General features: G+C 39.0%; 1 protein-coding gene across 1 annotated transcript; it reads left to right on the top strand.

The window, feature by feature from the left end:
- The first annotated feature begins 79 nt into the window (after positions 1 to 79).
- On the top strand, positions 80 to 21,169 carry LOC306980032 (E3 ubiquitin-protein ligase Itchy-like). The gene is made up of 24 exons (XM_079579246.1): positions 80 to 217; positions 1,994 to 2,053; positions 2,274 to 2,415; positions 2,705 to 2,829; positions 3,318 to 3,449; positions 3,884 to 3,920; positions 4,002 to 4,180; positions 6,965 to 7,265; positions 7,619 to 7,714; positions 8,153 to 8,327; positions 8,415 to 8,487; positions 8,557 to 8,641; positions 10,579 to 10,707; positions 10,798 to 10,870; positions 12,515 to 12,586; positions 12,658 to 12,746; positions 12,895 to 13,054; positions 14,593 to 14,726; positions 14,877 to 15,017; positions 17,242 to 17,362; positions 17,509 to 17,613; positions 18,500 to 18,596; positions 18,691 to 18,763; positions 19,728 to 21,169. The coding sequence occupies exons 2-24, from the start codon at positions 2,029 to 2,031 to the stop codon at positions 19,825 to 19,827; spliced, it is 2,664 nt and encodes an 887-aa protein (XP_079435372.1). The 5' UTR covers positions 80 to 217; positions 1,994 to 2,028; the 3' UTR covers positions 19,828 to 21,169.
- The last annotated feature ends 4,063 nt before the right edge of the window (positions 21,170 to 25,232 follow it).

Raw genomic sequence — 25,232 nt, forward strand, 5'->3', positions numbered from 1 at the left:
GACACACCATCATGTCCACACGACCGCACGACTGTCTCACAAAAAAACACGATATAGTTTTATTGTGAAAATTTACCTACCGGAAACTCGGGTCTGATGTTTGCCCTGTAGCGGAAGTCGGGTCTGTGCTGATGACAGCGGCAACCTGTCAACAACATGATCAACAATTTCCACACAACTGACGCACAGCCTTAACCTTTGGCCGTCTATTCATTAGGTATGTCTGTGTAACTAACCTCAATACATGTAAAGACCTCGGATTCGTCTCCGTTGTGTGTAAGATTTGGATTAGCTATTAGCTCTTAGCACCTTGTTCGATTTATGCTTAGCTAGCTAGCCATACTAACCTGTGTGTCCAAAGTTGGTGCTACTTGTACTTATCGTTGAGTTGCGTTATGTAACGTATTGATCCTGATAAAAAGGGGACTCGGAAAGACCTTTGAGACCCATTCATTGCTTTCGTACATCCTGCTGATCTGTCAAAACCTCTTAACAATTAACCAAGCCTTCCATTATAACGCTATTTAAACCATTTGATACGATTTGTTAATGGGCTTTTTTTAGGTTTACCCTGATGATAGCGTTTAATAATGTCAGGAAATTAAATATCAACCTATGTAGTTACCAATCCATGTGAAACTTTGTCCATACAGCCGTCTCACTCAACTTTATCCGTCTAATTTTTTCTGCAATTACACGCATTTGTTTTCAATACAGTTAACTACAAAATAGAGGATCCATTGCTAATAATTGCTTCAGTCACTGTCAAAGAGGAGTAGCATTACTAGGCCGATGCAGGGATTGTGTGTTATGGAATAGGCTCTGTGGCTTGCTTTTAATAGCCATAGCCCATTATAGGCTTGGACTATTTTTGACTCTGTTTTAGACTATTATTATCCACACATAATATTTAAATGCTTGTTTTCTGTGGCTATTGAAAGCTTTTAGTTCAGATCTGTCTGTAGGATCATCAGTCATTCGAAATGTCTTGAATCGATGCACCAAATTGTCTAATGTCCATGAGTGACGTAAGTTTATATTGTTCTCAGTCATTAAGCTGTGGTTGTCTGAGCCCTTTTTAATGTGGCTACTACAGTGGAAATAAGAGACGACGTACAAGCAGCCTGCATTGCCTCTATTGTAATTATTATTTCGAGCAGAGGACTGTAAATTAAGTGTGATATGGCCAATTTCCTATTTAGGGTTTAATGATAATAATAACTTTACTATAACCCCTCACTAGTTTCTTTAAGCATCCCTTTCGAAACATATTTTGACCTTGTGCAGAAACACTTTAAAGGGATATTTCAGGATTTTTGACACAGGGCCTCATTTCCTAGTTATCCAGAGTGTTGTTGATTTCTGGAAATATGTTTTTCTTAAATTCATGCAGTTCTTATATTTTAAGAGCTTAGTGGTGCTAGGCTAGTGCATTTCTAAGGTATCAGCTAGCCTGCATTAAAAACAGTCTGACCCGCTCCACAGTGCACCTGAGGCAAATCACTTATAACACCAGACTAACCATATAAATGTCTGTGTTAATAGAATCATTATAACTGTTTTGCATTTATATTTTAGCATTATCAGCTTCGTGGTTGTTCAAGCTACGCAGCGGTGGAGTGATCTGCTAGAAAATAGTCTCTCAAAAAGCGGTAATTCATGTGATACAAGGTCAGTTATATTCACAAAATCATTCTACATTCGACAGACATGTATATGGTTAGTCTGGCGTTATAAATGATTTACCTCAGGTGCACTGTGGAGCGGGTCAGACTGTTTTTAATGCAGGTAGCTGATACCATGGACATGCACTAGCCTAGCGCCACTAAGCTCTTCAAATATAAGAACTGCATGAAATACAAAAAAAAAAATACCTCCAGAAATCAACAACACTCTTGATAACTAGGAAATGAGGCCGTAGTCAAAAATCCTGAAATATCCCTTTAAGTAGGTCACCTGAATGAGGTCTCTTTAAACATGTGATTGTTTACAGGTTTTTCAGTGGAAATGCAATGTTATGGATGAACCATGAAGGCACAATTACAAGTCACAGGTGAGATGCCTCAAAGTAGATGACTGTAACAAGTGAATTTCTCTTTTGTGAGATCAATAAAGGTTTATCTTATCTTATCTTATCTTATCTTATCTTATCTTATCTTATCTTATCTTATCTTATCATCTTATCTTATCTTATAATGTTGCACTTTGATAGTAGTTGGATGTTGTTTTATGTATTTTAGAATTTAATCATGCTATTTTGTTTTGGTTTCCAGTGATTTCAGCCAAGTTAAAAGAAAACAAAAAGAACTGGTTTGGTCCCAGTCCGTATGTTGAAGTAACAGTGGATGGACAGTCGAAGAGGACAGAGAAGTGTACAAACACACATACTCCCAAATGGAAGCAGTCATTGACAGTGTGAGTACAGTTTCCTGTTGCTGAGCTGACTCTGTAAATGTTCTTCTTTTGTCTTTGCTGCTTTTACAACTCTACTCATAACTTCTGCATTCTTTGCCTTCTTCTAATCAATCAGTCCACTCAAATTTTATAGTTTATTTTTTCATCAACATACACACATGTTCCTTTTACAGCAGCCCTTTTCTCTTGAATAACATCTTAATCCTCACCACCTTTAGTTCTCAATCTTTTTGTCTGTGTTCTTAAATTGTCATGCTTCTAAAGTGTGATTGTTTTTCATGTTCCACAGAATTGTGACCCCAGTCAGCAAGTTGTTGTTCCGTGTTTGGAGCCACCAAACTTTAAAGTCAGACATTCTTTTAGGAAGAGCTACCCTTCATATCAATGAGACCCTTAAAGCCAATGACCTGAAACGTGAGTTCTCTCTGTTAGTCATTTGTTTAATAGACATATTGTGTATTTTGATTGAGTTCAGGGTTGGGTTTGAAGAAGTTGTTATTAAAAGTTAATTGTTCATGCACTTTGAACACCCTGAATTAAATGCGTCAATGCCACTGGTCTTGCCTAAGCTGGTGGAATTCCCTCTGAGGGTGGTTACAGCCCAGGACAATGCCCCACTTGAACCAGCATGTGCATAACATGTGATTTACAAATCTGGTCTAATTTCGATGCTGCCCCTTGAGGCTCACAGTACATTATGTCATATCTTTGATAGAGTGTTTTTTATATGTGATACAGTCCAGATGGTCATAAAGGTGTATCTTTATATTTACAGTAGATTCCAAGAAAAAGTTAAAGCTTATATGAATGGATTTGTTTTAGTTCTACTGTGTTTGTTTTATTGATTAGTTACATTTTAACTTTGAACTCACCATTCAGCCATTCTGTTTTTCTCTGCCCAGTGTTTGAAGTGGTGCAGACTCTTCAGCTGTGCGCAGACAGAGATCCTCAGGATGTTGTGGGCGACCTGTCTGTGTGTCTGGACGGGCTCCAAGTGGATGCTGAGACACTCACCAATGCAGAGAAACAATCAGGTACACAGACATGTTTAAAGGTTCTTTCATTCACCCAAATAGGACGGGGCATGGGTTTTAGTAAGGTAAGTTTCACAGGGCGAGTGTCTCTGTATTCTAAACATACTAGCTTAACTTTGATATATTCTAGATTGATATATTCATCTACTCATTCATAACACATATTTTCTATAATAATCAATTGCATGTATGTAATCCATTTGACTTTACATCATTTTCTGTGAGCTACTTCTGCTTTGAAGTCACACTCACAGTTGGAAATGTCCCGATCAGGTTTTTTTTGCCCCGAGTCATTACTAACTGTTTGACTTAGGCCGAGTTCACTCTGGAGAGTTAGTCGCCGAGATGGTAGTTCAAATATTGTTTACTCGACCTCACAATAATAGATTAATGGTTTTACTGTATTAATATTTAATCCTTTCCCTTCATGGCAGTGTTGAATGGGAAACAAAATGGAGAATCAGGCATTAGGTGATTATCCATCTAAATATCCGACTAAATATATTTCGACCTCGCCCCCGTCCTCTGCTAAATGAATCTCGTTACCCTCAGGTCGAGCCGAGACACCTCTCCGTCCAGTGGTTCCGACGAATGGGTGATTGTCCCGAAAAGCAGCGCTGTAAATGGCTCTCATTCTCCGTCCCGCTCTCCGAGAGCCTCCGGTGCCTCGCGACCCTCGCGACCAGCCCGGACGTCTGCGCCGGCCTCATCCAGACCTGCAGCCTCACCGTGTAAGAAGCCGATACGATCAGCTGGCCAATAAACAGAACAGTCCAGCATGCAGCACCAATATATACGGCTCCCAAAAAAGTAGTATCATAGTGTCTTGTTAGGCTGGGTATTGGGTAAATGATACCAGTGTAAAAAAGTGTAGGTACAACTGGTTTATTTTTTATTTTATTTTACCTTTATTTACTACTGGTATTGAAAAAGAAATATTTAGATCCAAGTTTTGATCCTGTAGTAGGGCTCCAGGGACCCCCACCCATTTTTCCCATTTTCCCTATTTTTCCCCCAATGTTTGTCCAATTTTTCACATTTTCAATTTTTTCTTATTTTTCCCCCATGTTTTTCTTCTTTTCCCAATTTTTCCCCTCATTATTGCTTGCTTGTTTTACCTAATATTTTCCCCATTTCCCCCCAAATTTCCCCCCCAATTTTTTACATTTTCCCCCTATTTTTTGCACAATATTTTCAATTTATTTTCCCACAGTTTTTCTTTATTTTTGCCACAAATTTCCCCCGAATTATTCCCAAGTTTTCACACATTTCCTGACACTGGAGATGAACCCGATATCGTAAATTTGCAGTTCTTCCTCACATTATTGTTCTGTTTTCTGGTTCTAGCCCTAGTGTCTTGCCTTTGTCCTAGATCGCCTGCCTCTATTTGACTCTCTCTTTGCCTTAAAGGGGCTAGATGCAAGTTAGCCATTTTGTGCTCACTACTGCCACCTCAGGTCATACATGTAACTGCACCTTCTATATTAAGCTTGTGCATGACGGCTATTTGGTAGTAATACCGTTTTGAGTGACAGTGCAGGATTTTAGAGGCAGTTGTGGTGAACAGGTCTGGGCTCATTCTACACATTAGGACATTGTCGGAACATGTAGGGGGAAGAAAATACATAATTTTAACATTTTTAAACTCCTTATAGTCCCTTTAAGTTCCCCTCAGCTGGTGGGCGTGCCGTGTATAGTATGTGGGCAAGGTGCACACCTTTTTACTTTATTTTCATCACCTGCATAAACAATATACATAATACAAAACTTTAGTGCTGCTTCCTTTACACAGCTAATATTTAAACTCGCTCACTGAGGTTTTCTCCAACATTTCACACATGTAATTAATCAGCAACCGCGTCTCGGTGACTCATCCAGTCTCCTTACTCTATATTAAAGCCATATTGTGCTGCACGATCGGCCAAGTGTTTTAGGCTACAGTATTTGAGCAAGGTTAAGTACCAGCTTCAGCTTCTTGAGTTTGAATTCGGGTCCTGACAAATTGGCTGAATGTCTCTCCCAGCTGCTCACCCCTTTTCATGCTGACCTACAGTACCTACAAGCCAAAACAATGCTGTTATGTGTGTTGTTTTTTGGCCAATCCCAATTAATGCCAAATCGGAAAATTCACTTAGATCAGGCTCACGTTCATATTATTCTGTTGGAAAAACCTTTCACTGAACATATCTGAGGTACGGAAACTCTGAGCTGCCAGTGTCACTGAAACATTTTTGACTGCGCTTTCTCGTTCGAACGTAATAACGATAATAATATCGTGTTCTCGCGTGTGGCCAATGTAGTCTGAACGACTTATTAAAGGAATAGGCCACCGTTTTTACATGAGATATGTTCTTACTTCAGCTTAGACGACTTCTTTAGTACCTGTCTGGTCTTCACGCGTGCCTTCAATCACGTAAACACAGTGCATACGGGATTAGCATTTAGCCTCTTCCCCTCTCCAATATAGCTCCAAACAAGGTCAAGATAGAAGCTACCAAGCTCTTCCACGTTTTCCCTATTTAAATATGGTTACGTGAAGTGTTCCACTACAAAGTATAATACACAAAATAAAACAATGTGGATTTTCTAAGCGGATAAAAGGGGGAACTATATTGAAAGGCATAATAATACCAGGAGAAGTTCGAAATCTGCGCAGTAATCTTCACTTTACTTTGAGGACGCCAAACTACTCCTGGTATTATTACGCCTTACAATATAGTTCCCCCTTTTATCCGCTTAGAAAATCCACATTGTTTTATTTTGTGCAATTATACTTTGTAGTGTAACACCTCACGTAACCATATTTAAATAGGGAAAATGTGGAGGAGCTTGGTAGCTTCCATCTTTACCTCACTATAGAGGAGAGGAGGAGAGGCTAAATGCTAACGCCGTCTGTGCTGTGTTTACGTGACTTAAGGCGCGCGTGAAGACCAGACAGGTACAAAAGAACTCGTCTAAGCTCAGGTAAGAACATATCTCAGTATGTAAAAACAGTGGCCTATTCCTTTAAGCCCAACGCAGACGCTTGACGGTGCGGCAAAAGAATCGCCTCCTGTCTTATTTTAGTTACGATGAAGGTATAGATCACGTGTTTAAAGCACCACATGGTTTGAGAAAAGCCTCTGAACTGAAGTGCCCTGACGTGCCGAGCTCCAGGGTGTGTTGAAATCCCACATGGACTATGGACTTGCTTCCGATGATGTGCCGCAGCCCACTGCGCTCTGGTCTGCGTTGGGCTTTTGGCAACTCGCTAAAACGACATTGGCAACACGTTAAAGCGAGTTGGTATTACGGTCACGTTACGTTCAGAGTCACACTGGCAGTAGTGAGTTACCATACTCAGGTGTATGATTAACGCATGCATATCATTTTTTATTATTTTTACTGATAAAACAAGACTGGGCTGCTATATAAAAATGTTTATTCTGCGGTGGCCTGTCATTGTTTGTTCGGCCAAAATTCAGGCCAAATTTTGTCACTATTTTATATTTATTGATCTTTATTCCTTGTGACAGCCTCCTCCAGCAACTCCTCTCCCAGTGAGTTGAGTGAAGCCCCGGTGTCTGATGGGTCGTCTCAGATCTCAGATGAGCCGGAGGAGGCTGGAGCCGGAGCTGGAGCCGGAGCTGGAGCCGGAGCTGGAGCTGCCTCTTCACAGACGACAAGCACTACTACTACCACTACAGCAGCAGCAGCAGCAGCAGCAGCAGCAGCAGCAGCAGCAGCAGCAGGAGCGGCTATCCCCAAACCAGGGCCTTCGGCTGCAGCCACTGCTCCCAGAACCGCTCCAGTCAACAATGGCCCTTTGCCCCCAGGGTAAACAGTAATCTCCTTCACACACCAGTCTGCAAAACCATGTCTCTTGACAGAAGCACTCGGTTAACGCGGAGGGTTAAGAAGTTAATATAGGTTTCATTTTGTCGATTTTGATACCGAGCTGTGAACTATATTTACAGCTTTATTTACATGGGCAAAGTACTTGAGAAATTATGTGCATTATTCAAACATTGAACATGCTGTATTTAATTTTAGTATTTTCAATGGAAAGCTTTGTAAAGTTTTTTATATAGCCTCTTGTAATGAAACTAGTAAAGAAATAGAATAGGCTTTTTAAAGAACGGAAATCTAGGGTATGTAGATTGATTAACTTTTTGCATTGGTTTCCTCAGATGGGAGCAGAGAGTGGACCAAAATGGACGTGTGTATTACGTGGATCACATTGAAAAAAGGACCACATGGGAAAGACCGGATCCTTTACCCACAGGGTACTAACCAGAACTTCAACTTTTTCCCCCTAGCATTTATTATACTGAGCGTGTGTACATACTGCATACTATTTCACTACATGCACCACCATAGATTTCCACAAAGGTCGGAGTCTAGATTAAAATCATGTCATCATATTTCCTTACACTCCACCTTTTATAACTGGATAACTAGAACCCATCTTCTTCATCTGAGATTGCACATTTCAGTAAGATTGGTTAAACCTGTCACTCAAACATGACAGAGGCTGATCAATAGAAGGAGTAGGTGAAAGTCGAATGTCTGTGTGTGTGTCGATAACAGAGCTGCATTTAACAGAGAAAGTGTTGAATTAAACGTGATGATTTTTCAGATTGCCACAGGGTCAGCTGTGGTATATTCTCTAACATTTTGCTGCTGCTGCACATACTATAGTCTTATCCGTGTTGCGTGTGCAGGTGGGAGCGTCGAGTGGACCCGATGAGGAGGGTGTACTACGTGGACCACATCACTCGGACAACAACATGGCAGAGGCCTACTGTGGAGTCAGTCAGAAACTATGAGGAATGGCAGCACCAGCGCAGCCAGCTGCAGGGAGCCATGCAGCAGTTCAACCAGAGGTTCATCTATGGGGTAACAATTCTTCAAACTGTAAAATAAAACGAGACTAAAATTCCATAGATTTTCTTTTAATAGAAATGTCTGTCCCGTCTCATTTAGTTCCAGGATCAGCTTGCCGCGGCGAGTAACAAACAAGAGTTTGATCCGCTTGGACCTCTGCCACACGGCTGGGGTAAATATGAACCAATATCTATGTTTGTTCTTTTGAAAATTATACTGAACTCCTTTTTTTTCTCCTCAGAAAAGCGAACAGACAGTAACGGCAGAGTGTACTTTGTTCATCACACAACTCGGTCGACACAGTGGGAGGATCCCAGGACACAAGGGTGAGTCCAGGTGACATCAAGGATTTTGTGCAGTCACGGTTTGTATAGCGGGATCAGAGAGTATTCGTCTCTATTTTACCATATTTTGATATCTCTTTATTTACACTACACTTACACTGTATACATTGTACACATTGCACCTAGCTAGATTTAGTACAATGTAATGTGCTCTGTAACAATCTGTACTAACTTGTGCCTATGGGTTAGATACACAATGAAATATTATGTATTAGTACTTTGTAGGTACATAATGTAATAGGACACGAGAACCTTAGGGTTAGGGCTTAAAGTTAGGGTTAGAGTTATGTCTTATTGCATTATGTACCTCCAAACTACAAATACATATTATTCTATTGTGTATCTAACCCATACATGTTATTACACATTGTTACAGTGAACATTACATTGTACTAAATGTAGTTGGGTCCAATGTATCAAGGGTAGTGTAAAATAAAGTGTTGCTCATATTAAATATATATTAGGCAAGACAAGGCAAGTTTATTTGTAGAGCACAATTCATACACAACACAATTCAAAGTGCTTCACAGTTGCATAAAATGACAAGAAAACAGATCAAATCAATAAAAACATCAACAGAAAATTTATCAATTACAGTAAAAGGCAAGAGTGTAGATAAAATACTTTCAGTCATATGCATTGGCAAAAAGAACTGTTTTCAGCTTGGATTTGAACATTGTCAGAGTTGAGGCCTGACTCACATCCTCATGAAGACTGTTCCAGATTTGTGCTGCATGTGCAGGCCACACCCTATTTAAGGATGGCTTCTCATTCATTAAAAACATTTTGGCTGACGAAGGCCACTGGCGGAAACGTTGCATTAATAAAGGAACACTGGTGTTGCAAGTATACAGTGTGCAACAGATTTTTCCTGTTCTCCATTTGGCCTCTATGCCTTCTCTTACGCAGCTGTTTAATTTTTGCTGCATGAAACTGAAACGCAGCCTCACCGTGTTTATTATTGACTCTGGGAACCACCAGGAGACCCCTGCCTCAGGTTCTCGGGGCATGAGATGGTTAATTCGGCTGGAACATATCAGAGATGTACTTCGGAGCTAAACCATGTACCACCAACAATAATATTATTGTTCATACAAGCCGACCTGGGGTAAACAGTCGGGCTGCACAATATATCGCAAAAAATATTGTATCGTGATATCAGGTGATGTAATATCCGTATCACAAGAAGCCACAATATATCGCAACATCACTTAAGTTTTCATCAGTCTTTTTGAAAACTCCGCCTAAAACAAACAATGCATTGAACTGAAATATGTACAAGTTCAGTTTTAGTTAAACATTTACTAACCTAGCTCAATATTAGTCTTGTTGTGGTGCTGATGTAGGTTTTTTTTTAAAGTCTTGTTTTGACACAATTTGCTGAAAAACGAGTTCCTTATGATTTGTGTCAAAGCAGAACATATTGTATTCAGTGAAATATCGCGATAAAATCGTTGTCGTGACAATGCACAGACATATCGCAAGGCAAGGCAAGACAAAGTGTTCATTTTGACAACATATTTTAATTTTATTTTAGTCTTTTGAAGAAAATGCGATTTAGTTTTGGTCAAGGTTCGTTTGTTCTTTTCATTATTTCACATTTTAGTCGATGGAAATATCTGGACATTTTAGTCATAGTTTCTGTCTCATAAACAACTTTTAATTTAGTTTTGCTCTAATGTTAGTCAGCAAAAAAATGACTTTGACTAAAATGATGAGGACATATTTTTGTCCACAGAATTGACACTGGGGGTAAATTAATTGGATTGGTCTTGATTAATAAAGATACACGCGTTTCCATTAAGGCTTGTATAAATAAGAGAATTTATGGGAGTGAATGAATACATTAATAACCAACTGTTGCTACGATTGTGCAGCTTGGTCTTATTTCCTCTAAGTGGCGCTGTTGTGCTTCCCAGGCTCCTGAATGACAAGCCTTTGCCAGAGGGATGGGAGATGAGGTTCACTGTGGAGGGGATCCCCTACTTTGTGGACCACAACCGACGGACCACCACCTACATAGACCCTCGCACGGGGAAATCCTCACTGTGAGTGTTATTTATAGATCATCTTGATTTTTCACAACTTGATTATTCTTGCCTTGTATTTTCATGTTTTTCTCCGTTATATTTTAACAGAGAAAACGGACCACAGATAACTTACGTCAGGGACTTTAAAGCCAAAGTGCAATATTTCAGGTTCTGGTGTCAGGTATGTGCGTAATGTTGGAACTGATCACAGAATAACGACCAATAATGTGATAATTTTGGACAATTTCTTTCAAGCCAATAACATATGAGTTGAGCCTGGATTCTAATACATTTCTTTCCTATACTGTGGTAGTTAATGATTTTATTTGCAATTATTACAGATTGTTGATGTAAATGAATGAATTTGAGCATCACCGTGTTATAACGGGGCGATAAAGAAAAATAGTCCAGTTGATTTATGGCTGGTCTGATGTAGAATGTTTGTGTTGGATTGGTTTATTATATGAACTTTTTCCCTTTAATCAGTAGGGGGCGCAATGGCAGTTCTTCTGTGCTAATAAGCCTGTTCAGCTTCGGACTGTAATGTAAATTTAAAATAAGTCTGCCATTCCTTAAAACTGGTTAATAATGTAAAAACTGCCAAAATCATCTAATTTCCAACAAAGTCACTTTTTGAAGAAACTGTACCTATTACAGTAGTTATGTCAATCAGTGCTTTTTACTTCAGTTTGAATACATTGTAAGGAAGTATCTTTACTCTGACTTGAGTAAAACATTTTTTTTCTTCAAAAGCTTCATGTCGAACTAAAATATTCGTAGTTTGTGTTTTGTGCCCATTTATATATATTTAATACATTTTTATTAGAGGTGGGATGATCCACTTTTGTCACGATCCGATACGTTTAACGATACTCAGGGGCCGATCCAATATGTATTGCGATACAGTAAGTAATTATGATAAGTAATATGTTTATTTCAAAATGTGTCAAAAAAAAAAAAACAGTCATGTGTCAAAAGTTTGTAAACCAAATGACATTTGACAAAGTGTCACTGGAAAACAAAGGAGTGCAGGATAAAAATGCATATAACACAAGTATTGAAAGTGTTGCGATACTTGGTACTGCAGCACAAAGTATTGCCATCCGATCTGATATTTTGTCCCAGCCCTAATATTTATGGTATTTTCTTTGGAAATATATATTATTTACATTATTACATGTTTTATTTCAAACAATTTATGTCACAACTGAAACATAAATCAGACTTTTACGCTCCAACATTTTCTCTAAATACTTTTACTTTTATTATTATTAATATTTTTTTATTGACCTTTATTTAACCAGGATAGTCCCACTGAGATCAAGAATCTCTTTTTCAGGGGAGTCTATTGTACATGTTTGGTAGGGGAAACCTACGCAGACACGGGGAGAACATGCAAACTCCACACAAAAAGGCCCCGTCCTTGGTGGGAATCGATCCCGGGACCTTCTAGCTGTGAAGCAAGAGCGCTAACCGCTGCGCTACCTGCCGGCCTTAAGTGTTTATTTATTTGGGCCACTACTTTTTATTTGTAGTTGAATAAGATTTTTTCTAAGTAACGTTACTCTTACTTTAGTAAATATTTTGGCTACTCTACCTACCTCTGGTTATAACATATAATAACGTATCACATTAAAGGCTTTTTATTTGCATCTGATTCAGCATTTGTATGAGGTTAGTGGTTATTACATTACTGCCTTATGACATTTGAATTTGGACAAAATTATTACATTACTAGTCGTTATTACATTACTGATTCTTACAGACCTTCCTTCTCGTTATGCTGCAGCACTCAGTCATTTCCTTTCTCTCCTCATCTCTACAGCAATTATCGATGCCACAGCATATTAAGATCACTGTTACCCGGAAAACTTTATTCGAGGATTCGTTTCAACAGGTCAGAGCGCAGACGAGCTTGTTACAACAATAAATCAGTGTTCAGATTGAAACTTGTGCCTCTTTTCAAAGATCATGAGCTTCCACCCTCAAGACCTGAGGCGAAGGCTCTGGATCATCTTCCCGGGAGAAGAGGGCTTGGACTACGGGGGCGTGGCCAGGTTTGTTTTCTTCTGAATCATTAGGCGTGTTCATGTAAGTGACTCCGCCCTGACGCCGCGAGCTGATTCTGTTCTTACACATTTCTCACTTAATTGGTAACTGCCACCCAAAACCAGAAATACAACTTCTCTCTGTTTTATTTTTCAGAGAATGGTTCTTTCTGCTGTCTCATGAAGTGCTGAACCCCATGTACTGTTTGTTTGAGTACGCCGGTAAAGACAACTACTGTCTACAGATAAACCCCGCCTCCTACATCAACCCAGACCATCTCAAGTACTTCAAGTTCATTGGACGCTTCATTGCAATGGTACCTGCTCCGTTTTTCTTCACTTAGAGACCCTTTACCGATTTTTTGGTTGTTATAACAATGAACTGACCTGTTAGTTATGGTCCAAACTCATTTCCAACACTCTAGAGGTGAGATCGGGCCTGAAAAATCCAGCCCGACCCGAACCCGACCAATTAACTTGAACTGTAGGCCCAAGCCTGAAATAAACCCGACGCAGATAATTATTTTTTGAAGGTATTAAAGGGACTAGATTAAAGTTGGTAATTTTATACTCACTACTGCCACCTCAGGTCTTACAGGTAACTGCAGCTTTTATATTAAACTTGTGTATGATGGCACTTAACAACGAGTGACAGTGCAGGATTTTAGAGGTAGTTGTGGTGAACAGGTCTGGAAGAAGATCTTTATTTTCTATAGCGCCTTTCACAGACATAGTCACAAAGCGCTTTACATGAGACAATTGTACATTCACTCCATTCTCGGTGGTCATAAGCTCTGCTTCAGCCTACTCCTTTTGAGCATAATTGTGATGAAATATTTAAATAACTGTAAAAATATGAATGTAAACAGCTCAAATAAACAGCTCAATCAATCAATCAATCACTCTGCGCCCCTGGCCTGACCGAGAGGTTGTGCACGGTTACGCACCAAGCAGCAGCAGCAGCTCCTCTTTCTCCTCATATCCTCCCTTGTTGTTCACAAACATCGCGGAGCATTTACATTACTTTTTACGCACAAACGGGAACTGCTTCTTTCATCCACTGTAAGTTAAACACGGTCCTGACAGAAAGAGCAAAGAATGACTGTTCTCTGTGTAGCGTCGTTGTCAAAGCGCTGGCCTCGCCGTGCTTCAAAAACATGACCAACACGAGCACCTCCATCCCCTCGCTGCAGGAAAAAAGGCCACACTACGGGACAACTCCTCTACAACATTCCCATTTCTAACATCCCAATTTGTTGCTGGGATGAGTATATAAACAGCGCAAGTTTAATTTTTAATGTTGCTCCCTCAGTAAAGCTAAAACAAACTTACCTGCATGCTCACTATTGCAAATAAAATGCGTAAAGGTCCTACATGTATCAGATTTTTTTTAAATTATTATTACAAACTATGAAAATGGAAGCCACTAAATTAAAATGTTGGTTGTGTCCAAACTCATTTCTGACTTTTCTAACATATTTGTAGCTCAACAATTCTTCACAGGGACAGGTTTGTATGCAAAGTTCACAATTTGCTGGGTCACTTTTTAGCGTCACTGTCACACATACATGACAAATGTGGTATGAAACTCACCTGCAAGTTCATGAAATTGATGCAAAAGCTTTATTTTGATTTGCACAGAATATTTTCTGTAAATGGTTGAGTTTACACGATACTGAAAGAAGACATAACTCATTTAATTTCGCTATTACCGATATTTGAAAAATGAAAAAGTACAGGGCGAATCCTAGCACTACTTTTGGGCAACGAACATTTCTCAGTAAACAATTCCAAAACAAACCAAGAACCCAACAGCGGGAAAGCAAAGGTTAAATGTTCCTCTTGTGTCTTACAGGCCTTATTCCATGGTAAATTCATCGACACAGGTTTCTCTCTGCCTTTCTACAAACGAATCCTGAACAAACCTCTGGGGCTCAACGACCTGGAGTCCATCGATCCAGAGTTTTACAATTCTCTCATCTGGATAAAGTAAGGCCTAGTGCTCTGTGGAAGTGGGAAATACTTAAATATTATTTTCACTTCACCTCTTTGTGTTGGCCGTAAACAAGTCAGAAAACTAATACGTGTACAGTTGACTTTAGATTTTAACAGTTCGGTGTCTTTCACCTGCTCCATCAGGGATAACAACATCGAGGAGTGTGGTCTGGAAATGTTCTTCTCTGTGGATAAAGAGATTTTGGGGGAGATCACGACTCATGAGCTGAAGCCAGACGGAGGAAACGTTCAAGTAACTGAGGAAAACAAGGAGGAATACATCAGGTACTTTTTTCACTGTCTATTGCTCCATTTGCACAATACAGTCTTCTGAATTACAAGTACAGAGAGTCTACAGGTTTAAAATGTCTTCTTTCCCAATCTTGATTCAAATGTAATGCTGTTTTTAATGCCCAGACACTATATTTTAATGCCACAAATGCATAAGATCTGCAAACATTTCATTAAACAGTGGAAAGAGACTCGGACAAAATGGGAAACTTTTGAGACAAAAATGTAATCAAGAAGTGTGATCATTTTAAGACAATATTTTTTACATGGCCAATACTGTAAACAATTAAATATAGACAAGTGACAATTTTACTTATATAATAATAATTATAGTAATAATACATTTTATTTGTATTGCACTTTACACATGAAAAACACATCTCAAAGTGCTACAGTTGCCACAAAAAAGAACAGAACATATCAGTAGCAAAAACACGAGGCATATTAGCAGTACTTAAGCAGTTTAAAGGATTGTCATTGCCACCATCATCAGAAGTCGTTGGGTAGGCTTTCCAGATAATCTTGACGTTCATGACCTAAGAGAAATACATTCCTTGCGTCTACAATACAGCACTTGTGTCTCTTCTGTTGAACCGTTTGATTTGAATCATAAGAATAATGAATAAGCTATATCTGCTATGATGCATTATGTAATCTGTGTATTGGTGGGAATAATCTGGTTTGTTTGAAATCATTGCTTGTGGGGGAAAAAAATGCTTCTATGATAAAGCACTGAAATCAGGGTTCATACAGGCAACAGCAAGTCAAGTTTTTAATGCCCAAACACTATATTTTAATGCCACAAATACTGTAAGTGCCCTCTTCATTTCTTTAGTTTTGCAAACATTTCATGAAACAGTGGAAAGAGACTTGGATAAAATGGGAAACCTTTGAGACAAAAATGTAATAAATTTCAGCTCAGTATGTTTTAGACCAGCGAAGTGGGATCATTTAAGACAATAATTTTTACTTGGCCAATTACTATATTTCAAGAAGAACACCATAAACAATTAAACATAGATAAGTCACATAGGTTTAAACTTTTAAGATCGTCAGTGCCGCCATCATCAGAAGTCTTTGGTTCACTCTTCTTTTCCATTTAACTCTGCAGTTTTACCTTTAGGCGTTTCAGAAAATCAAACTTTTATGACTCAACCTTTTCAGTCAGTGCTGATTCACCTCTTCACACTTTTACCTGCCTGTATTATGGAACAGATTTGACAATTGAGAAACACTTTGCTTGTGTCTGCAATACAGCACCTGTGTCATTTCTGTTGAACTGTTTCAGTCTGATTTGAATCATCTTAATAGTTTGAATAAGCATTGTCTGCTATGATGCAGTATGTTGTCTGTGTATTGGTGGAAATAATCTGGTTTGTTTGAAATTATTGCTTGTCTTTGGGCCGAAAAAAAATTCTTGTATGATAAGGCACTGAAATCAGTGTTCAGCAGCAAGTCAAATGTGATGCTTTTTAATGCCGTTTTTAATGCCCAAACGCTATATTTTAATGCCACAAATAAGTGCCCAGTTCATTTCTTTAGATTTGCAAACATTTAATTAAACAGAAATGGAAACCTTTTCTGTTGAACCGATTGATTTTGCTTTGATACTTTTTACATTTCTGTAATTTAATTTGATGTGTTTTTGATTGAAAATATCATATTTTTGTCACATTAAGCCAAAATACAGTATAAAAACACAATAAAGCCAGAATTTATAGGGTTTGCAAAATTACATTTTACAGAAGGGGGTCCGGAGTTGTTGGTTGAGTGATTGTGGGGCTTCCAGCCTAATAAGTTTGTGAACCCCTGTTATAGACCATCATTTTGGTCATTTCGATGAACTTATACAGTAAAAATTGTTAAGTGATGGCATAAATTTCCAATAAATTTAGATTTAATGCCAGTTTGGATCCAATTTAATGCTTTTTAATAACATTTAAAGATGCATAATGCAACTTTTTATGTGGGAAAAAGTAGTTATTTGTGCAAATACCAGGGTTGTCCAAACTTTTTTCACAGAGGGCGGTATATTTGACCTTTTTGAGTTCAGCAGTTCATATTTATTTATTTTTCTTCTCCTCAAGTTTGCACAGTGAGTGAAATCTTGATTGAAAAAAACGGTTGCAATGCTATTTTTACCACCCACAACACACAATATACAAGCACAGAAATAAAACCTGCACTCTGTTTCACAATGTTGTTATTGTGTTTGCAGATTAGTGGCAGAGTGGAGATTATCCCGAGGCGTGGAGGAACAAACGCAGGCCTTTTTCGAGGGCTTCAACGAAGTCTTGCCCCAACAGTACCTGCAGTATTTCGATGCCAAGGAGTTAGAGGTACAATAGACGAACCCACTTTCGATCATGTTCAACAGCGGCTTATGTTTGGTCTCACCTGTGAGCCTTTAAAAGCTCGTGGAATGCTGCTCTTGTATAAACACTTTTTACTTTCCTGCAATAAAGACTTGTTTCTTCTTTTATAGGTGATGCTGTGTGGCATGCAGGAGATTGACCTGATGGACTGGCAAAGACACACTATCTACAGGCACTACACGAGAAACAGCAAGCAGATCGTGTGGTTCTGGCAAGTGAGTGCAGAAAAGAATACAGTCTGGAGATGTTATTAAGGTGTTACTCAGATTTACAGTGGATTCAGACCTCTTTTAAATATTACATGATTAATGCCTTAACTGAGCGCATTTTCTCCAGTTCTCCAAACTTGACAACAAAAAGGAGGAAAAAGCTTCGGCCTTAGCTTTCAAATGAGGCGTTACACTGGCCTATACATGCTTTTCAGTCATGTGACCTTTGTTGTTATGGCGGCCATTTTGAATACCGAAGTAGAATTATGCAGTACTTCAACATGTAACAATATCTCTTCTCAGAATGGAAATGAAAGAAAACTGATTGACAGTGACATTTTTATGTACTCGTAGTCATTGCTCAAGAGGATAACAGTAAAAACACGGCCCCAGAGACGCACGTTTATGTGAAGAAACCAGTGAGTCAGTGTTTAAGATGTTAGCATGCTACAGGTTAGCATTTAGCTTCAACGGCTCAGCTCTGACCTCTCCAAGAGAAAGCCCTGAACCACACTCCTACATCTAGCCTTGAATACAACATGTGACAGAGGTCAGAGCTGATCTGTTACTGTGGTATTTTCTCAGTTGATTGATGACTGTGGCTAACCGGTAGCATGCTAATGTCTTGAGCAGCTTAAACACTGACTCAGACTGAGACTCTGTTGACATGACAAACTGTAAAAATCACAGTGAAAGGTTTTCTGTTTCCTCTCTGATGTGTTCATTTCAAAGAAAAATCTACTCAAAATAAAAGAAGGAATAATCGGAAAAGACTCAAATCTTTCATCAGTATTCAGGCCCTTAACAGACCCAGTAGACTTCAGACTACGGAAACTCTGAGCTGCCTGTATGACTGAAGTGTGACTAACACTATTATTTTTATTTGTAATAGTTTGCAAAGGAAATGGACAACGAGAAAAGGATGAGACTCCTGCAGTTTGTCACTGGAACCTGTCGCCTCCCGGTCGGTGGATTTGCTGACCTCATGGGTGTGTAGCACTGAAACACTGAATCAGCATCCAACGGCTTTTTGTTATTGTTGTTTTTTCAATCTAATAGTGTGCGTGTTTTGATTATCCATAGGGAGCAACGGACCTCAAAAGTTCTGCATTGAAAAAGTGGGCAAAGAGAATTGGCTTCCACGAAGTCACACGTGGTAAGTCACGAAATGCAATCATTCTCTATAGCTCAGTGTTTCCCAATAATATGAGAGTGGTGACCCCCCCATTGTCTTAGTTCCCCCCCCCCCCCCCCCCGTCAAATGAACTGTGCCAATATTAAAGGTGCATTATGCAACTTTGTATGTGGAAAAAAAAAGTTTGGGATTTTGCATATTTAACATTGTAGTGACTCACCGGCTGTATGAGTGGTCAATGTGGTGCCTTTACTTTCCAACACAGTGGTCTCTATGACGCTCCAGGATCAATTGTTGGGAAGGTTTTGCATAATGCACCTTTAAGGCCTTAAATGTCGTGAAATTGGATTCACACACTAGTATTAAATAAAAAAAAATTGGGGAAATTAATGCCATTGTTCAACTATTTTCATTGTAAAAGAAAATTAAAAAAAAAAATCCAAAACTCATTAATTGAATATCAAATTTACCCTGTTAAATCTTTAAAAAATCGAATTTGCACAGATTTTTTGGCTTGTGTTACACAAGACATTAAAAAGGCATTAAAAAGCATTTAGTTTGACTTGCTGCTGCCTGTAGAAACCCTGATCTAAAAACCAAGCTGACCAATAAATGGGTATATAAATTTTACTTTCATGTGTTATTACAATCTGTAATAACTATATTTTGAAATGAAGACGGTAAACAATTAAATATAGACCATAAGTGACAATGTTACTTAAACAATGTAAAGGATTGTCAGTGCCACCATCATCAGAAGTCGTTGGGTGACTTGCTGAGTTTTAATTCCAGATAATCTGTCTCAATTACAACAGATCAGACTTTCATGACCTAACCTTTTGAGTCATTTCTGATTCACCTCTTCACCTTTTCCCTGCCTGTATTATATAACAGATAACAGATGCGACAATTGAAACGTTTGATTTTGATTTGAATGTTGATTGTACAGGTTTAAAAGCTAACACACGTTTATGTTTTCCTGCAGTTTTAATCGCCTGGACCTCCCTCCATACAAGAGCTATGAGCAGCTAAAGGAGAAGCTGATGTTTGCCATTGAAGAGACAGAAGGCTTCGGGCAGGAATAGCCCCCATCAACTTGGACCAATTTTCCTCTTGTTCACCACTTCTCACTATCCACGCAGCTGCTAAGGGACGTGTCTAGCGCTATAGCAATTTTAATTTCACATTCAAGTGTTTCTGCTTTCAATGTTTAAGAACTCTGATTACCAGTTTCAATCACACTAAACTCACTGACTCACACAAGACTTGAACTATAGAAACTGGACAGTTTCTTCGTGCCCGATCATGTCTGCTGTCTACTATTGTCCCGCGTTTCTATGCTCAAATTATTTCTCCGCAGCCTCCACGGGGGCCTATGCACTAGACATCATTGAAAGGAAGTGTTGGATTCTCACTGTTGACATATCTGACACGAAAGAAAGATGAAGGCACATGATTTGAGGATTTCAGTCTAAACGTTTCGATGTTTTGTTATTATTGTTAGCTGGGTTAACCGATTCGTGTAGCGTCTAATCAATGTAATGTGAATTCCACTTACTTTGACTTATCTTTTTAACGATTCTCTGACTAGTTTGCACACGTAGTATGAGCCGTCGGAGTCGGTCTGTTTTTAAAAGAGGTATTTTTATGTGCAATAGTTTTTATAGACGACACTTTTGCCAATTCTGAGCCACTAAAGGTTCGTTTGATCATTTTTCTGAGACTTGGGTAGGGATCGCTACTGATTGATTTCAGCGTAGGATTTATGCAAAATTTGAGTTGTGTTGGAGAAAATGCCTTGCTTTTTGTGAACTGTGTCTATGTATGATTTTGAATAATGTTCTTGGGCTGTTACCAATGAAGAGGGGCACATCTCTCGGAACGATAGCCCAATGTTAAGTGTGTGACCAATAATGAGATTAAGTCCTGCTGTTAACTGTGATAAAATGACAGAAACTTGTAAATGTAAATAGACCAAAGTATGTTAGTTATAAGATATACAGTGGGGCCGTTAAATTTAGAGGAAAACGTAACTAAAAAAAAAAATATCAAAATTAACCAGGGCCCTAGTTTTATAGGGTAGGAGATTGAAGTGTATGTGTCTTTTTGGAGATGATTTCTTGTGATCAGGCAGAAACCATTACCAAAGTATAGCTGCACGTGGTTATCTGTTCAAAGTAAAAATCAAATATGCATTTGCGAACAGTGAGTGGTAATTACAGATCTCCCTTATGAAGATCTGTAACAAACAGAAAGCGAGAACGTGCTGAAAGTCTTACACACTATAGTAAACTCTTTATTTTTGTGTGTTTGTATAATTCAAAAGGCTGTTTGCTGTTACAATTACAAACTACTTGTTAAGCTTCAGATAGCCTAGCCATTTATAATGAACATTGTGTGCTTGACATCAAACTATGGGAAAATCTGCCTCAGATTATTAAAATGTTTTGCAATTGCATTTCTGGGAGTATTTTGTTGTGGTATTGTTATTTTTTAAGATGACTGTAGTCTACATAAATCCCGCCACTTTTCGAATGTGGGGCACAGATAGTAGAGCGGGTCATCTTGTTTCCGGAGGGTCGGCGGTTCGAATCCCGCAGGTAAGTACAGTGGGGCAAAAAAGTATTTAGTCAGCCACCAATTGTGCAAGTTCTCCCACTTGAAATAATGACAGAGGTCTGTAATTTTCATCATAGGTACACTTCAACTGTGAGAGACAGAATGTGAAAAATATATCCAGGAATTCACATTGTAGGATTTTAAAAGAATTTATTTGTAAATTCTGGTGGAAAATAAGTATTTGGTCAATAACAAAAATTCAACTCAATACTTTGTAATATAACCTTTGTTGGCAATAACAGAGGTCAAACGATTACTATAGGTCTGTACCAGGTTTGCACACACAGTAGCTGGAATTTTGGCCCATTCCTCCATGCAGATCTTCTCGAGAGCAGTGATGTTTTGGGGCTGTCGCCGAGCAACACGGACTTTCAACTCACTCCACAGATTTTCTATGGGGTTGAGGTCTGGAGACTGGCTAGGCCACTCCAGGACTTTCAAATGCTTCTTACGGAGCCAGTCCTTCGTTTCCCGGGCGGTGTGTTTAGGATCATTGTCATGCTGGAAGACCCAGCCACGTTTCATCTTCAAAGCTCTCACTGATGGAAGGAGGTTTTGGCTCAAAATCTCACGATACATGGCCCCATTCATTCTTTCCTTAACACGGATCAGTCGTCCTGTCCCCTTAGCAGAAAAACAGCCCCAAAGCATGATGTTTCCACCTCCATGCTTCACAGTAGGTATGGTGTTCTTGGGATGCAACTCAGTATTCTTCTTCCTCCAAACATGACGAGTTGAGTTTATACCAAAAAGTTCTACTTTGGTTTCATCTGACCACATGACATTCTCCCAATCCTCTGCTGTATCATCCATGTGCTCTCTGGCAAACTTCAGAGCCCGGACATGGACTGGCTTAAGCAGGGGGACACGTCTGGCACTGCAGGATTTGATTCCCTGTCGTTGTAGTGTGTTACTGATGGTAACCTTTGTTACTTTGGTCCCAGCTCTCTGCAGGTCATTCACCAGGTCCCCCCGTGTGGTTCTGTGATTTTTGCTCACCGTTCTCATGATCATTTTGATCCCACGGGATGAGATCTTGCGTGGAGCCCCAGATCGAGGGAGATTATCAGTGGTCTTGTATGTCTTCTGCACCATGTCTGGTGCAGGTCTACAATTCTTTTCCTGGTGTCCTTCAACAGGTCTTTGGTCTTGGCCATAGTGGAGTTTAGAGTCTGACTGTTTGAGGCTGTGGACAGGTGTCTTTTATACAGATAACCAGTTCAAACAGGTGCCATTAATACAGGTAACGAATGGAGGACAGAAGAGCTTCTTAAAGAAGAATTTACAGGTCTGTGAGAGCCTGAGATCTTCCTTGTTTGAAGTGACCAAATACTTATTTTTCACCATAATTTACAAATAAATTCTTTAAAAGTCCTACAATGTGAATCATCATCATTATTTTAAGAGGAAGATCTTGCACAATTGGTGGCTGACTAAATACTCTTTGTAAGTGCTTTATTGTCATTGCACAAGCGTACAACGAAATAGTGTTCAGGTGTGAAGAAACCTGGCTGGCGGCCCTCTGTCTCCGCTGATCCTCTGAAATGGTGTCTCTGTTTTAGAGCATGGTGTCCTGCACTGGTCAGCTCCCCCACCACCTCCTTCCTCTTCCTCCTGCAGCTCCACAACAGTCTTTCATCATCTCGTTTGTCCCTCCCTTGTTTCCTGTAGCTCCTCTTGTGACGCCTCCAAACAAATCCACCAAACCTCCACAAAAACACAGCAAAGATGTGCAAAAGTATCCAGGAAAACAATGTGGAGCACAGAACCCACATACGCGGTTCGCAGAAAAAGGAAAAAAAAAATCAGCTATACCAAGAGAGAGGGAGGTCGCTTCCTGTTTGACAACGTTTGCCGTGCACACTGCCGTCGCATCCTTGGCAAGACACTTCACCACCAGGCCTCTGGTCCAGTGTCTGCGTACAATGTGAATGAGAGTGTGAATGGGTGAGTGGTTCCTTGATGTAAAGCGCTAAAGTTTGAGTGCCTAACTCAGGTAGAAAGGCACATTTACCATTTATTATTATTATTGACAGACTCCAGATAGCTCAGAATCGGGCCGCTAGACTTGCCCTGGGTTGTCCTTTTCGAACAAATACAATTGCTATGCATCAAAAACTGTCATGGATGAAAGTCAAGGACAGATTGGACTGTAGCTCTGTGTTGCCTTTGCATAAAATCTGGACCTTACACAAACCCTTTACCCTGTTCTCCAAACTGCAGCCCACTTGTAACAGACATGGCTTTAGTACAAGACAAGCCTCTAATACTAATTTTACTTTGCCTCGGCCAAAATCTAATGCACTAAAAAGTACATTTATATACCGAGCCATCTCACACTGGAATATGCTGCCTCAGGAAATTAAGAGACTAAAAAAATCATCTTTCTTTTAAAATAAATCTAAAGAAACATGTAATCAGTCAAATACAAATAAATAACCTGACTTAATGTTGCTTTGAGTACTGTAATACGCCTTGTTTTGTTTTTTTCTTACCTCAATTACTTGAATGAGGAACTCTGTATTGTCGATGTGTGTTGTATAAATAACCCTTTGACTGTATAATGTCTTTTGAATGAGAATGGACCCCAGGAAGAGTAGTCTTTGCGTTGGTAAAGACTAATGGGGATCCTTAAATAAAGAAATAAAGAAAGAAATAAAAAAAATCAAGTTTAAGTGCAACAACTAACCCCTACGTTTTTTTATTTACAATGTAAGCTAGCTAAAAAACATCTTTGTTTGTCAGATCAGTGTCATCATGGCACTAACAAAAGGAAAGCTCTACAAAAACAATCCAGACATTAAAGTTTTCTAATCATGTCTTCAGTCCAAATGAGAACACTATTATTGGAAGATTCACATATTGTATATCAGTACCAGCAAACAGCGCCCTCTAGTGTGGCTATAAAAAGCAATATGACAAATAGCCCCAGTCTCCCCATAACGTCCAAAAAGGGTTATTTATGAATGCAATATACTGGTTTTCAAATTCTCAACATGTCTGTTCTTTTACCCCCCTTCATTAATAAAAGTGCCATGATTGAACAGGTAAATAGGAAAAAAAAAAAAACTGAATGCGTTTCCTACACGTGAAGCCAAAACCAGAACTGCGTCAAGGAGCCAAAGTCAGCCAAACAAATTTCGTCACTGGGGTTGACTGTTTACCAAACTTTGGCTTTAGTCCCAGTTCACTCACGCAAACCTGATTCCTGTGAAAGTCAGATTATTTATTTATTTATTTATTTATTTATTTATTTATTTATTCATGAACATTTTATTGGAGGATCAGCCCCAAGAGATGAATCATCTCGTTTTCATGCGGGGTCTTCAAGATATGTCCAAGAAAAATAGAACAGAAAACAGCAGAGTCGATGCAATCAAATCAAACAAAATGATAATAGTAATAACAATAAAATAAAAAAGCAACAGCAGCGAGACAATTTTCCTCCTTACCTGAAAGTTAAAACAGTCTATCGATTGGTATACTGTTTTGAGACTAAAGTTAAGTTTATTGGTAAGGGCGTGTGCATGAGCTTTGAAAGAAAGATCAGTTTCCAGCCAAACGCCGAGGTATTTAAATTTCTCTCTGTTGGCTCCAGAAGAGAGGAGTCCAGAAAATGCAGATTAAGATTATTTCTATCTTTCTTCTGTAAAAGCATACTATTAGATTTTGATTTGTTAAGCAAGAGTTTATTAAACGAGAGCCACTGCCGTACAGAATCAAAGTCATGTTGTAAAGAATAATTTCATGTTGGGAATATTTGGTTTGGAGCAATATATAATTGTATCATCTGCGTAAAGATCACATTCTGAACAGCAGAGTGGCAAGTCAATGATAAAAATGGAAAATAACAAAGGCCCAAGTGAAGAAC

This window comes from Gobius niger, assembly GCF_951799975.1.
Source record: "Gobius niger genome assembly, chromosome: 20".
NCBI lineage: Eukaryota > Metazoa > Chordata > Actinopteri > Gobiiformes > Gobiidae > Gobius > Gobius niger.

Bases quoted from the DNA above. Each gene is read 5' to 3' on its own strand.
- LOC306980032 (XM_079579246.1), top strand. From the start codon at position 2,029: ATGAAGGCACAATTACAAGTCACAG. The intron at 3,450-3,883 runs GTACACAGACAT...CCTTCATGGCAG, and splicing joins CAATGCAGAGAAACAATCAG to TGTTGAATGGGAAACAAAAT. The intron at 4,181-6,964 runs GTAAGAAGCCGA...TCCTTGTGACAG, and splicing joins CAGACCTGCAGCCTCACCGT to CCTCCTCCAGCAACTCCTCT.